The sequence below is a fragment of the Carlito syrichta genome, unplaced genomic scaffold (assembly GCF_000164805.1).
Source record: "Carlito syrichta isolate Samal-C Ts95f unplaced genomic scaffold, Tarsius_syrichta-2.0.1 Scaffold303210, whole genome shotgun sequence".
NCBI lineage: Eukaryota > Metazoa > Chordata > Mammalia > Primates > Tarsiidae > Carlito > Carlito syrichta.
The window spans coordinates 207,468-222,911 of record NW_007247306.1 but is presented as its reverse complement, the minus strand read 5'-3'; the positions used below and the strand labels follow the sequence as shown (position 1 = coordinate 222,911).

Below are 15,444 nucleotides of genomic sequence, written 5' to 3'. Positions count from 1 at the left end.
GATCTGGATTCTTCTGCTGAAATTAGGGTTTTGGTGGTCTTGCTTTTCCAGCTTCCTTAGGTGGCTTGTTAGGCCATTAATTTGTGATCCTTCCATTTACTTCATGTGTGTTTGTAGGGATATAAATTCCCCTCTTACTACAGCTTTCATGGCATCCCAGAGATTTTGGTAAGATGTTTCTTCATTTTCATTTGTTTCCAGGTTTGTTTGGGTTTTTTTGAGTTGGAGTCTCACTCTGTCACCCAGCCTCGACCTGCTGGGCTCCGGCAATCCTTCCACCTCAGCCTTCCAAGTAGCCGGAATTACAGGCATGCACTACCACGCCTGGCTGATTTTTTTATTTATTGTAGAGATGAGGTCTTGCTGCCCAGGCAGAATGCGAACCCGTGGGCTCAGGCAATCCACTCACCTCAGCCTCCCAAAGGCACAGGATTACAGGCTGAGCCACCAAGCCCGGCATTTCCAGGTTTTTTTTTTTTTTTGAGTTGGAGTCTCCCTCTGTCATCCAGACTGGAGTGCAATGGCCGCTCCCGGCCACCGCAGCCTCGACCTGCTGGGCTCCGGTGATCCTTCCACCTCAGCCTTCCGAGTAGCCAGAATTACAGGCATGCGCTACCATGCCCAGCTGATTTTTTTATTTTATTGTAGAGATGAGGTCTCGCTGCCCAGGCGGGGCTCAGTCCATCCACTCACCTCAGCCTCCCAAAGGCGTGGGATTACAGGCTGAGCCACCGAGCCCGGTTCCAGGTATTTTTTAATCTCTGTTTTGATTTCATCATTGGCCCAGGAGTTGTTTAGCATCATGCTGTTTAGTATCCATGTCTTTGTGGGTTTTAGGGGGACCTTGTTGGTGTTAATGTTTATTTTATTCCACTGTGGTCTGAGGAGGCACATGGTAAAATTTCAGTCTTTTTAAATTTGCTTATACTTGATTTATGTGCAAGTATGTGGTCAATCTTAGAATACGTTCCATGAGGTGATGAGTAGAATGTATATTCTGTGGTCTTTGGATGGAGTGTTCTGTAGGTATCAATTAAGTCCATTTGGTCAAGAGTCACATTGAGGTTTCAGATCTCGTTGCTGATTTTTTGTCTTGATGATCTGTCTAGGATTGTGAGTGGGGTGTTGAAGTCCCCAACTATGATGGTGTTGGAGTTGATATCTTTTTTTAGTTTACCTAGAGGCTGCTTTATGAAAGTTGGTGCTCCTATGTTGGGTGCATATATGTTTAAGATGGATATTTCTTGTTGATGGATTGAACCTTTTATCATTATGTAGTGGCCTTCTGTATCTTTTTAAATTTTTAATAGCTTGAATGGTATTTTGTCTGAAATTAAGATCGCTACTCCTCCTTTCTTTTGTGTTCCATTTGCCTGAAAGTTTGTTTCCCATCCTCTTACTTTGAGTCTGTGAGTGTCCTTTCTAGTGAGGTGAGTCTCTTGAAGGCATTAGATTGTTGCCTGGTGATATTTTATCTATTTTGCCTTCTATGTCTTTTCAGTGGCGCATTTAGTCCATTCATATTTAGGCTAATTATTGAAATGCAAGAGTTGATCCCTGTCATGAGGTTCTTACAGAGTTGTTGTTCCTGTTTGTTTGTTGTCTTTCTTTTGGTTTTGGAGTTGGTTCATGTGTGTTTTTAATCTTTTGCCTGTACTTTTGTGAAGAATGTTGTTATTCCTTTTTCCTTTTGTTCTGTGTTCAGTACTTTCCTAACTGTTTTTTGTAGAGGTGGTCTGGTGGCAGCGTAGGTTCTTAGGGATTGCATATCTGGAAAAGGTTTCAATTCTCCCTCACTGATGAAGCTTAGCTTGGCTGGGTAGGTTATTCTTGGCTGAAATTGTTTATCTTTTAGACCTTTGAAGATAGGGCTCCAGGGTTTCCTAGCCTGGAGGGTTTCTGTAGATAAATCTGCTGCTATTCTAATTGGTCTTCCCTGGTAGGTAGTCTGGTCTTTTTCTCTTGCTGCCTTTAGGATTTTTTCTTTTATAGCTATTTTGTTTAGGCGAATTATTATGTGTCTGGGAGTTGGTCTTCTCATTTGTTGTCTTGCAGGGGTTCTCTGAATTTCTTGTGCTTGAATTTTGCATCACTGATGAGATGAGGGAAGTTTTCTTGAATGATTTCATGAAATGTTTGTTCCAGTGTGACCTCTGACTCTCTCTCTGCCTCAGGAAGGCCAATTACTCTTAGATTGGGTCTCTTGAAGTAACCATTCATCTCCTGAAGGTTTTGTTCTGACTTTTTAAGCTTCTTTTCTATGTTTTTGACAGTTTGGGTTAGTTCTGTATTTTGGTCTTCAAGTTCTGAGATTCTTTCTTCTGCTTGGCTAATTCTGCTTTCCATGCTTATTAGTTTGTTATTTATTTCCATCACAGTATTCTTTACCTCTGTTATTTCTATCATCAGCTCCTTCCTATTTTGCTCTTGTCTCTCCTCAATTTTTTTAATTCTCTCTATTAATGCCTTGATGTCTGGGTTTGTTGCTTGTGACCAGTCATTCTGGGGGCTCTTCCTTGTTTGTGTTCCGAAGTCTGTTTTCCCAGTTTCTGACCTCCCAGGGGTCTGTGTCAACCCTATATTCTTCTTTTGGTTTTTCTCCATTTGTGCAGATTTTTCCTCCCTAATTTTCCCTTCCCTCCACTTCCCTGTCTTCTTTAATTCTGTTATTCAGGGGTAGAGGGGTTTCTTTTACTTCTGTTTGTTCAAACTCCTATTCTTCCTAATGTATTTCCTCTTGCTTTGTTCAGTTCTAGAATTGGACTGTAGGTTGAGGGCAGTCCTTTTTGTAGTTTTGGGATTTAATTAAGGGGGGAGCTGTAATTCACAATCTCTCTGCAGATCCCAGTATCCGCCAACAGGTGTATGGATAGCCTGAAACCCACTTCCCACTGCCTTGGAGTCTGTCCATGCAGTGGGGTTGTAGGTTTACTCTCTGAAAGCAAAATGAGGTTAACAAAGGGAAGAGAATGGAGCAGGCAGTGGGGGTGGGTGGAGAGAGAAAGGACTGAGAGGGAAAACAGATGAGTGTACCGACTGGTAAGTGAAAAGAGACACAAAGACTGAAACAAATATAAAGAAAAACAATAACTACAACTGAAAACTAACCAACAACCATATAAAAAGCTAAAACATACAATGATGCTAACATACATGCTGACCAACCTCCTTATTCGTGTGCTATTCCTTTATACAAAGATGGTGTTTACAGAGAAATAAGAAAATAGGGGGAAAAAAGGGAAAAGGGATAGATTAAAGTCAGTAGAATAACAGAACCAACCAAGCACACTCTGAGACTTTTCCTTTAAGTCCAATGTCCTTTCAGCTCTGATTTCTAGCTGTCTTTGCAGGCTGGTAGAATTGTTCACAGTTAGGGTCAGTTGCCCATGGCCTGCTGTGAAGAACAGTTCAGATATGGGCCCACTGCCCGGTCTATTACTGAAATCTGGCTTTTTCTATTCATCAAGAGGGATGAGCCTCTGCCATTCCCATTTTGATGTTGTTACCTTAGACCCCCAGCAGGTGGTGCTATCTCATGGCTGCAGTCCAGAGGGGAGTGAGCTGGTTACGTCTCCAGATTAGGGGCATGGTGTGGCAGTGGCAGCACCAGTCCGGCCGCGGCAATCTCAAAAGATCCTGCTTGCAGGGGCTTCACAGTCTGAAGTCATGGGTCGCCTCAGGTATGAGCAGAGAATGACCGCAGTGGCAGCATCCACGACTGCAGGAGCAGCCCAGACCGCTGTGATAGCTGAGTAGGGACGGGTGGGTGACGGTGGTGGCTGAGCTCCCTGTGAAGAGCAGGCTGCAGAAGATGGGAGCAGCAGCCCTTGGGAAAGAGCTAGGGTCTTTATAAGTGTTCTCTTTCACAGAGGGTCTCACAGACCATGCTGCCCTGACGCCATCTTGCCGGAAGAATCCTCCCTTTCTTTAATTATTTAATCATTGTTTCCTTTCATCCTTTGAACACATTTATAATGGCTATGTTGAGGCCTTTATCTATATATCCAACATCTGGGTGCTCTCATAGGGAGTTCTGTTACCTATGAACAGAAAAATGCAAATTAAAGTGACTCTGAGATGCTTCTTTATATAATTGTCTTTATTATATTATCAAAACTTTGAAAGCCAGATAGTACCAGAGATTTCTGAGGACAGGGGAAAATGAAAATCCTAATGTGATAATGGGAGTGTAAACTGGTACAGCCATTCTACCAAGCAATCTGATAGTTCCTGGTCAAATAGAGAATACATATACCTTGTTATCCAGTAGTCTGCACTGGATGTATATCAGGAATTTCATCCTGCGGGGCCATTAAAAAATATGTACAAAGATGTTCATCATAGTGTTTGTAGCAGTGGAGAGTTGAAGAAAATACACATGTCCACCCTAGTGGTTATGAAGAAGTAATGTAACTGGATGATGTATACTATGGAATACCAAAATCAGTTAGAAGCAATAAATTATACATCCCACAACATAGATGATTTCTTAAAAATATAATGTTGAGAGAAAAAAGTAAAAATACCAAGTGATATCTAAGCACAATGCCATCTATAGAAATATAAAATAAAGCCGGGCTCAGTGGCTCAGCCTGTAATCCCATGCCTTGGCTGAGGTGAGTGGATTGCCTGAGCCCACATGTTCGAGACCCACCTGGGCAACTTGGTGAGCCCTCATCTCTACAATAAATCAAAAAATTAGCCAGGCATGGTAGCGCACACCTGTAGTTCCAGCTACTTGGAAGGCTGAGGCGGAAGGATTGCCGGAGCCCAGCAGGTTGAGGTTGCAGTGGCCGGGATCGGCCATTGCACTCCAGTCTGGGCGACAGAGTGAGACTCCAACTCAAAAAAAAGAAAAAGAAATAGAAAATATATATGTATATCTTGAAGTACATAAATAAAATTAATTAGTTGGCACCTATGCTAAGTGAGGAACAGGAGTAAAAATTGAAGAAGAATGAAATGAGGTACACATAAAATAAAACTGGTCTTACATGAATTGATTATGATAGTCTGCAACACTGCTCCTGAGATACAAAATAAAGAAAACAAAGATACATAAATAAAAGAAATATGAGATAATTTCATCAGATGAGATTGGGACTGGGAGGAAAGGGTTAGAAGGTTTTGAAAGAAAGAATAAATTGTATGAGATCACTATCTTGAATATTTAGAAAGTGAACTAATTGAAAGACATAATAGAGGTGAGAGGATTGCCTGAGCCCACGGGTTCAAGAAAAACCTGGGCAACTTGACAAGACCTCATCTCTAAATAAATAAAAAAATTCGCTGGGCATAGTGGCGCGTGTCTGTAGTTCCAGCTACTTGGAAGACTGAGGCAGAAGGATCACCTGAGACCAACAGGTCGGGGCTGCAATGGCCATAAGCATACCGCTGCACTCCAGCCTAGACAACAGAGTGAGACTCCAACTCAAAAAAAGAAAAACAGAGTTACCAGGCAGTTTTAAATGACCATTGGAGGTTTGTGGTCTCAGTAAGCCTGTTTGTCTGATTCTCCATTATTCCATGACTACTCAGGCAAAGGTACAGAGAGGAAAGAGAAGAGACAGAATTGCTTTTGTTCTTGAGACAAGAGAGATTTGAGTGTATTTAAAAGCAAATAGGAATGTGCTAATAGAAAAAGGCAGGTTGAAGATATTTGGAGGAAAGAGGAGTAACGAATGGAAAACAATGGGAATAAGTTACGCCTGCCCGTGCCCAGCACAACACCTCTTTCTCTGAGATAGTAGAGTAGGATGGAATGCATGCAGAAAAGTTTATAATTGATAGAAGGCCAGAATTTGAGGGAATTATTATCTCAGACTTTGTCTTGGCTTGTGATCAGATCTTAATATGTACACCTCATTAAATTTCACAACTGTCATTCCTCATTCAGGTGTCCCAGGAGTAATGCCTCTGATGACAGATATCTGTAATCTATATAACCAGTGCAATAGGATGTATTTCAGTTTAAAATCATTTATCCAACTCTCATTTGCTGCTGGTGGTAGAGTAATTAGGACAGTCTCTCTGGAGAGAAACTTGACATTACTTACCCAGATCCTTAAAGTCATTCATACCAACTTACCCAGTATTCCACTTCTACAAATGTATCCTAAGGAAGTAATCAGAGAGGTATGCAAATACTTATATGCAAGAGTATCTAGTCTAGTGTTATTCTTAAATACCAAAAATTAGAAATCACTTACACATTCCTATAGTAGAGGAGTGGTTAAATTATACCCTAGGATATTCCTAGAATAAAATATTTTATTGCCATTAAAATAATCTTTTAAAATAATATTGGCACAGGAAATATGCATAATATTACAACCATTTTTCTCACAGCCTGATTTCTTTACACCCGGCTAATTAATGTTCATGGGAACTCATAAGAGCTGAAGTGCACAGCTAGCTGGATCTTGTTCTGTATGATTTCTCCAGGGGGAGCCTGCTCACTTTGAGTATCTGATGTACCCATTACATTCAGCACCCATCACTGGTCTAGCCACCTGCATCCGCAAACCCCTCATTGCCACCTGTTCTCTGGATCGATCTGTTCGCATCTGGAATTATGAATCAAAGTAAGGAATGAATGGCTTTCCTGTAGTGGTATGCAGAATTTTAGTTGTTAATTTTATTTATGTGAATTATTTTAACTAGAGAGTTTAAATTTTTAATTACTTGGAAGTTTTCAGTTTGAAAAGATGTTTTTTAAATCAAGCCAGTCAACCTACCTGTTTCTTACTCTTGCACGGGTCAGAAAATTACTTTGTGGTTTATTAAGTGCTTACACATGCCAGACGCTATGCTGGACATTAGGGCCATGAAGATAGCATCCCAGTATCTCACCTTCTTACATAAACTCCTCTTTCTTATGCTCTCCCCCAGATCTGCTCTTGGCTCCATGGAGCTTTCCAGATCTTTTGTTCCTCCTCTTTCTTATCACTGCCCCAGCCCCCCATTCCCAACTTCTTAATGATTTTACCTTCTGGCACAGCTTCTCTGAGAATCTTCAACCCTAAATTACCCCACACTGTTTTCTTTGCTCTTATATACACCTTCTGTGGCTGCTGAGGGGGACAGTACCTGCAAAATAGTTGTGATTTTTAGAGTCTAAATGGAACTGTGTCTTCATTACCAGACAACACCTTGACCAATCCCCGTTTACCATACTCAGTGCTGGATATTATCTTCAAATAACCAAAATCTAGAAAAGAGAGTAACTAAGAATTGCAAGCAAGAAAGTATCTCAAATGCTATGATAACAACATATTTCAGATACAGTGGAGGATGTGAGGAATTTGGTGGGCTAGACTATAATTCAGTAATTGATCTTTTTCACAGCACTCTGGAACTATTTAAGGAATACCAGGAAGAGGCATATACAGTCAGCCTTCACCCATCTGGACACTTCATTGTAGTAGGGTTTGCAGACAAACTACGCCTCATGAATCTACTCATTGATGATATACGTTCTTTCAAAGAATACTCCGTCAGAGGATGCAGAGAGGTAAAAACTGTGGAGATAAAGGTTCAGTTTCTTGGAAAGCCAGGGTTAAAATATTAAGTCAAATGCTCTGGGAAGGTGGGACCAAATTCTGTCTTAGAGAACTGTGTGGCTTTAAAAAAAAGAAGGAAAGAAAGAAATCCAGTTCTTCTCCCAATAAACTTATTGAGTGTATGGTTTTGTCCCCATTTTCTTATGCCAATCAAAATATTTCATTGCACCTAAAATCTTGTGAGATCCTACCTGGACAAGTCTTCTCTGTAATTATGAAGTATGAACAAATATTGAAAAAGAAAACTAATCTCAGAAACAGAGTCACGGCTGGGAAAGTAAGGTTGGAGATTGGGAGGAGCCAGGGAAAAATAAACATTAGCAGTAACAGGGAGTAAACAGCCCATAAGATGTCCCCCGAAATGACTGGCAGAAACAAGACAGTGATCTCAAGAATCACTCCCCCACTCTGAAACTGCGCCTCTACATGCAAAAGGAGTGCCCTGTGATTAATAATTAGTGCCTCAATGATTAGTGGGCATGGCAGTGTCAGCATCTTGGCCACTGTGAGCTACAAGAATAGTGAAAGTGTCTGAAATAGCCACTTTGCCACCCTATTTTCACTTTTCATCCACTCCCACCACCACACATAATTTCTATCTGAACTCCTTGGAAAAAGCAGCTCTTGACTGTGACCTCCGATTAGACGATTCACGTCTTTCTTGCTTGCTGTCTGACTGTCTTTCCCTGTAGTGTTCTTTTAGCAATGGAGGTCACCTGTTTGCTGCAATCAATGGAAACGTGATTCACATTTATACCACCACGAATCTAGAGAACATCTCAAACCTGAAAGGACACACGGGAAAGGTAAGTGAGTGAGTGGCATCCCGGGAAACAAGAGGCATGAAACCAAGAACACTGTCTTGCCGAAGGGATCCAGATCAACAGAAGAGAAGTGATTCCTTTCTTCATGGGCTTCATTTTCTACTTGGAGAAAAAGATAACAAAACAAATGCACAGACAAATTGAATTGCTAATAGCAATTAATTCAATGAGAGAAAAACATGGTGGTGTTATGAGAGAAAATAATGAAGGAGGTGGTATCATTTAGGCAGGGATGTTTGCAAAGTCTTGGTCCTGGAATAGTGAACAGGAATTAAGAATTAACCAGGCAGAGCTGGTGGGGGTAATCAATGAAGATAGGAATCCAAAGATCAGAGATTGATGATTGCCTGGGAGTCAGAAGAACTGAAAATCTATGCGGCTGGAACATAGGTATCAGGATGAACCATGGGGTGAAGCATGGGCTGAAACTGAAGAGGTCACAGAGGCCCAAATACATGGAACCTTGAAGGCCTTGTATGGCTATTTACTTTATCTTCCTTGTTCCTTGAAATCATTGAAGATTATCAGGGCTGGGAATGCCCAGACTTGCATTTATAGGATTACTTTGGCTGCAGAGTGAAGAATCTACTGGAGGAGACAAGGACAGAAATGGCAAGGAGGCTGTTGTGGATGTCTAGACAATAGATTATAGTACCTTGGACCATGTTGGTGGTGGTACAGTTAGAGAGGAGTTGGTGAGTTCAAAATATTTTATAAAGGAAAAGCAATAGGACCTGGAGTAGATTGGACATGAGATATGAATAAAAGGGAGAGGCTAAAGATTGAAAGGGTAAGAAGTCAGCAGATGAATTTGGAGAGAAGAGGCAATTGAAAAAGAAAGGCATTGTAGGCAGAAGGATGTATTGGAGATGATGGAACGGAAGTATGAAATAGGGAGGTGCCTTGTGGTTTATATGTTTGGGACACTGGGCACATTTGAGGGATAATAAAAGAGGGTGCTGGAGAGGTTGGCTGCATTGTGGAAGACAGTGTACGCCATGCCAAGGAATTGAACTTTAGTCTGTAGGTGATGAGAAGAAGTGGAATGGGTTTAAGAAAGGAAGGAATGGGATCAGAAAGGAACTCTCCAAGCAGTATTGTGAATGGATTAGAGTGGAGGGAAGTTGGAGTGATAGAGACCAGCTAAGACATGAGAGTGCAGGATAGGTTAGGAACTAAACCATGGCTTTCATAGAGGAGACAAAGAAGAAACAGATTAAATTCCATTTTGGACATGTTATATTTGATGTACCCAGGAAATATGATGTATGTGTGTGGAAATCAGGAAAGACTCAAGGCTGAAAATGAAAATTTGGGGCATTAGGTAATAGTGGAAGTCAGAAGCATAGATTAGATCACCAAGGGCCTATGTGGAATCGGAAAAGAATCTTGGGCCAGAGAGAAGTAGCTGGCATTTAAGAGACTGGTAAAAAGAGAGGAGCAAGGAAAAACTGAAAATGAAAATACAAGGAGAACTTGAAATCAGAGAATCATCTCAAAGAAGCCAGGGAACTAAATTATTTCTAAAAGGAAGAAGCGGTCAGTGGCACTAGGTGCCAGAGGGAAGTCATGTAAGGACTAAAAGCTGACAATTGACGTTAGCAAATAGCAAGTCGTTGGAAGGAAAAGTGAAAAAACTTGGGAAGTGGAAATATTGTGTAAACACAAACATTATTATTGTTGTTGTTGTTATTTTGAGTTGGAGTCTCACTCTGTCACCCAGGCCAGAAGGCAGTGGCACGTTCCCAGCCATCACAACCTCAACCGGCTGGGCTCAGACAATCCTTCCGCCTCAGCCTTCCAAGTAGCTGGAACTACAGGCACGCGCCACCATGCCCAGCTAATTTTTTTATTTATTGTGGAGATGAGGTCTAGCCAAGTTGTCCAGGCTGACCTTGAACCCATGGGCTCAGGCAATCCTCTCACCTCGGCCTCCCGAAGTGCTCAGATTACAGGCGTGAGCCATCATGCCTGGCCTAATACAAGCATTATTATTGAAAGCTGCTGAGCTTCTTCAGCTTCAGCAATGTAATTAGTCTTCAAGTGACTGCAGAGATGCAGATAAAAGCACAGAAGGATGTTCTGATGCCTTCACCAGTCTAGGAAAGTAACCATTTGTTTAATCACTTTACAAGTACTTAAAACACTGGTCTGTAATCAGGGATATGTGTTAAAATTACATGTGTAACATTTAAAAAAAAAATACAGATTGAGGATGCCACTAAAGCCATGCATACAGGGAAATGTATAACCTTAAATACATATGCCCCATTAGAAATGAAAAAAAAGATGAAAATCATATATAAGCAGTCATCTCAAGAAGTTACAAAAAGAACAGCAAATTCAAAAAAAGGGCAAGAATTAATAGTGATAAGAGCAAAAGTTAGTGAAATAGAAAACAAATGTACAAAAGAAGATCAAAGCCAAAACTTGATTCTTTCAAAATAAAAAATGAACAAACCCTTGGCATGACCAGTCAAGAAAATAAGAGAGGAGATACAAATAACTATTATGAGGAATAAAAAGGGGATATCACTAAAGGTCCTATAGATGTTAAAAAGATCATAGGAGGATATTATGAACAACTTTATGCAAATAAATTGTAATATGTAGATGAAACTGACAAATTTCTATAAAAAGTGAACCTGTCATTCAAAACCTTCCTACAAAGAAAACTCTAGGTCCAGGTCATTTCACTGGATAATTATATTAAAATTTAAGGAAAAAAATACACAAATATTGAAAAAAACTCTCTAGAGAATTGGAAAAAGAGGGAATACTTTTCAATTTTTTCTATGAAATGAGCATAATCATGATACCAAAACCTGTCAAAGATACCTCAAGAAAGAAAAATAAGTCAGTGTTTTTCATTAACAGAGATAGAATAGTCCTAAATAAAAGATTATCATACCAATCCAGCAAAATATAAAAAAGGGAATGAGTTGGGTTTGTTCCAGGAACACAAGGTTGTTTTAGGTTTTAAAATCAATTAATTTATAATACCACATTAACATAATAATGAAAACTATATGTTTACCTCTATAAACGCAGATACAGTAAGAATTGATAAAAATTAACATTTGTTCATGATTTTTTTTTTTTTTTTTGAGTCGGAGTCTCACTCTGTCCCCCAGACTGGAGTGCAGTAGCCGCTCCCGGCCACCGCAGCCTCGACCTACTGGGCTCCGGCGATCCTTCTGCCTCAGCCTTCCAAGTAGCTGGAACTACAGGCGCGCGCCACCACGCCCGGCTAATTTTTTGATTTATTGTAGAGATGAGGTCTCGCCAAGTTGCCCAGGCGGGTCTCGAACCCGTGGGCTCAGGCAGTCCACTCACCTCAGCCTCCCAAAGGCGTGGGATTACAGGCTGAGCCACCGAGCCTGGCTTGTTCATGACATTTTTAACAAGCATTTAATGAACTAGAAATAACGGAGAACTTCCTAAGTCTTATATGAGACGATTACAAAAAACCTACAACAAACAGTATACTTGATCTTGAAATTATGAAAGCGTTCCCTCTGAGAGAACAATCACAGTGACCTCTGTGAGCCTTTGACTGGGTTCCAATCAGTGCAATAAGGCAAGAAAAGGAAATAAAGCCATAAAGATTAGAAAGAAAACAATAAAACTGTCACAGGCAACATGATTGGGTTTGCAGAAAATTGAAAAGAATGTTTAGATAAACCATTAAATGTAAATGTAGGAATATCGTTGAAAACAAGGTCACTATATTTTTAAAGTACATTTTAATATAATAGTAGCAAACAATTAGAAAATGCTTTTTTTTTTGAGACAGGATCTCACTCTGTCACCCAGCCTGGAGTGCAGTGGCGTGATCCTTGCTCATTGCAACCTCCACCTCCTGGGCTCAAGCAATCCTCCCACCTCAGCCTCCTGAGAAGCTGGGACTAAAAGTGCATGCCACCACACCTGGCTAAGTTTTTTTATTTTTTGTGGAGGCAAGGTCTCACTATGTTGCCCAGGATAGTCTCAAACTCCTGAACTCAAGTAATTCTCCTGCCTCAGCCTCCCAAAGTATTGGGATTACAGACATGAGCCACCACTCCCAGCCTAGAAAATACAACTTAAGAGGTAGAGATGGGGCTAGGAGAGAGTTAAAATATAGTTAACAGGGTAAAAGTCATGGAGATACCCAAAGAGCTGACCAGTGGGTCAAAAGATTAGTTACTTATAGGGAGAGAGTGAGAAAATAGGCAAAACTATATGGAAGATAATGGGGCCAGGTCTCTTACTATTGAAGAAGGGAGTTACAAATATGGAAAGAGGGAAATGCTAGAATGAGTCTTGTGGTTTGAATTGAAATTGGAGAAATCAATGGGAATTCATGGTTTTTAATATAGAGAGATAGATATAGAAATAGATATAGGAGGTATGGGTACATACACATACACTTAAAGAGGAATTAAAACCAACTCTATATAAACTCTTACAGAAAATAGAAGAGGAAGCACATCCCAATTCATTTTATGAGACCAGTATTACTCTGACACCAAAGCCAGACAAAAATAATATCCCGCCCCAACAGAAACTACTACAGATAAGTATCCCTCATGAATATAGACTCAAAAGTCCTCAATAAAATATTAGCATATTGAATCCAGGAACATATGAGAATTTTATGTCACAACCTAATGGGGTTTATTCTAGGAATGCAAACCTGGCCCCATTATCTTCCATATAGTATTTGCTTATTTTCTCACTCTCTCCTTATAAGTAGCTAATCTTCTGACCCACTGACCATCTCTTTGGGTATCTCCGTTTAAAAATCAATCAGTATCATCTACCATATTAGCAGGCTAAAGAGGAAAAACCAACTTTAAAAATATCAGTTTCAGCTGGGCTCGGTGGCTCAGCCTGTAATCCCGCGCCTTTGGGAGGCTGAGGTGAGTGGATTGTCTGAGCCTGCGGGTTTGAGACCCGCCTGGGCAGCGAGACCCCATCTCTACAATAAATCAAAAAATCAGCCGGGCGTGGTAGCGCATGCCTGTAATTCTGGCTACTCGGAAGGCTGAGGCAGAAGGATCGCCGGAGCCCAGCAGGCGAGGCTGCGGTGGCCGGGAGCGGCCACTGCACTCTAGTCTGGGCGACCGAGTGAGGCTCCAACTCAAAAAATAAAAAAAAATCAGTTTCAAATATTTACTAAGTTAATTCCAGTGAAATATAGAAACTTTACCCTTATTTAGCTCCAAACCTACCCTTTGTTATACTACTATTGTGATGCCAAAAAGATGCTGAACTCTGTCAAATATTTTAAGATGGCTTATTCTGGCAAATATGTGTGACCAGGCCTGTGACACCATCCCCAGGAGGTCCTAAGAACATGTGTCCTCCACAGTTGAATTGTAACTTGACTATATACAATTTAAGTTACAAGAAACCATATATCAATATATGTAAGGTTTACACTAGTTTGGTCCAGGGAGGTGGGACATTTCCAAGTTGGAGGCCTGCAGTCTACAGGTGAATTCAAAGATTTTCTGGCTGACATTTAGCATAGAGTTATCTAAGGAATTTCAAAAGCAGTAAAGAAAATGGACAGATTGAAGAACAATATGGTAACAAGTTTCTTGATATGTGAATGAAGATTTATGGGTGGTAGCAGACTTCAGAGAGAACAGGTAATTTTCTTAAAAGGTGCCGGAGTTCCTAAAAGGCAGCTTTACAGGGTGATAAAATACTTTGATTTTCCTTCCTTATATGCCAGAGCTGGGTTGGAGTGTAAATCACATAAAAGTTAGGAATTTGGGAAGGTAAAGAAGAAAGGTCAGAGTTTAGTTGTCAATTGTTATACATATCACATCTTTATATGTTATAAACCTAACAATGTACAGCGTCTTTATATAATATTGTGTCTTTTAAAGAAACTGAGAGAAAAAAATGACAGCAAGTAAAAATTTGTAAAGACTTTTATATTAACCTTCTTATTTGTAAAGACTTTTATATTAACCTTCGGTTATTTTCTTTGTTTAGAGACAAGTCTTGCCCTGTCACCCAGTCTGGAATGCAGTGACATGATCATAGCTCACTGTAACCTCAAACTCCTGAGATCGAGCTGCCCTCTCACCTCAGTCTCCAGAGTAGCTAGAACTACAGGCACACACCACCACACCTGGTTAATTTTTTAGTTTTTTGTAGAGATGGGTATTTCACTATGTTGCCCAGGCTGGTCTCGAACTCCTGGGCTCAAGCAATTATCCTGCCTCACCATCCCAAAGTGCTGAGATTATAGACATGAGTCCCCACATCTAGCCAGATTTTTACTTTTTTTCTATTGGATTTGTGTGTAGTTTGGAAGCTACTATCACAATTCAGAGAGTTTATAGTTTTTGTTTCATGTTTGGCTAGAATATAAATTCGTTTGGGTGTCCCCTCCCTGATTGAACATGAGAGGGTGCATACTTGGGCATGCACACAGTCTTCCAGGCTGCCAGGGCTGAGTACGATTACATTTTTAAGCCTGAATTCCTGGGAGATGCCTCTGAGTCAGAGGAGCTTATTATTCCATGTCTGGTCGGCTGTTGTATGTAAGCCCCCTGTGCCAGTAGGACTCTGCCCCTATGTTACTGGGTTCTTTGTGCACCTTTAGAGGTGCTTTCAAGTTTTACCCATATCTTACTCTGACTGCCCCGAGTGGGTACAGCCTAGCACATGCATACAGCCTTTTAGCCCCTGGAGCTTTCTGTGATCCCAGACGGGCTCTTCTTGTTCTGTTAAAGTTCTGCTGCTTTGCCATATTGCTTATATCATGGAGTTATAAGCCTTCTCTTAATCGCTCACCATCAAGGTCTCCATAGTTTTAGACAATGCCTATGGCATGGACTTCTCCAACTTTTGTTCCAAATAAAGTCAGTCCCTTCGAGCAGAACTGTAGAGCTCTTTATCTTAGGGTCTAACTGTCCCCTGGGCAGAGTCTTTGCTTCACAGCACCAGAGCAGGGACCTGCTTTTCAGAGAATGATATCTTCACTCTGAGTGGTGTGTGTTTGTGTGTGTATGTGTGTGTATGTGTGGGAGAGGGAGGGGGAGGGAGGGGGAAGG

The 15,444-nt window shown here is 40.8% G+C and overlaps 1 protein-coding gene across 1 annotated transcript in view; it reads left to right on the top strand.

Annotated features, from left to right (window-relative positions):
- CFAP57 (cilia and flagella associated protein 57) overlaps positions 1 to 15,444 on the top strand; it is a 75,955-nt gene that overhangs the window by 19,217 nt on the left and 41,294 nt on the right. Inside the window, exons 7-9 of the mRNA XM_008058089.1 lie at positions 6,445 to 6,584; positions 7,348 to 7,513; positions 8,255 to 8,368. Coding sequence (XP_008056280.1) covers positions 6,445 to 6,584; positions 7,348 to 7,513; positions 8,255 to 8,368 — 420 coding nt within the window. The remainder of the gene's footprint in view (positions 1 to 6,444; positions 6,585 to 7,347; positions 7,514 to 8,254; positions 8,369 to 15,444) is intronic.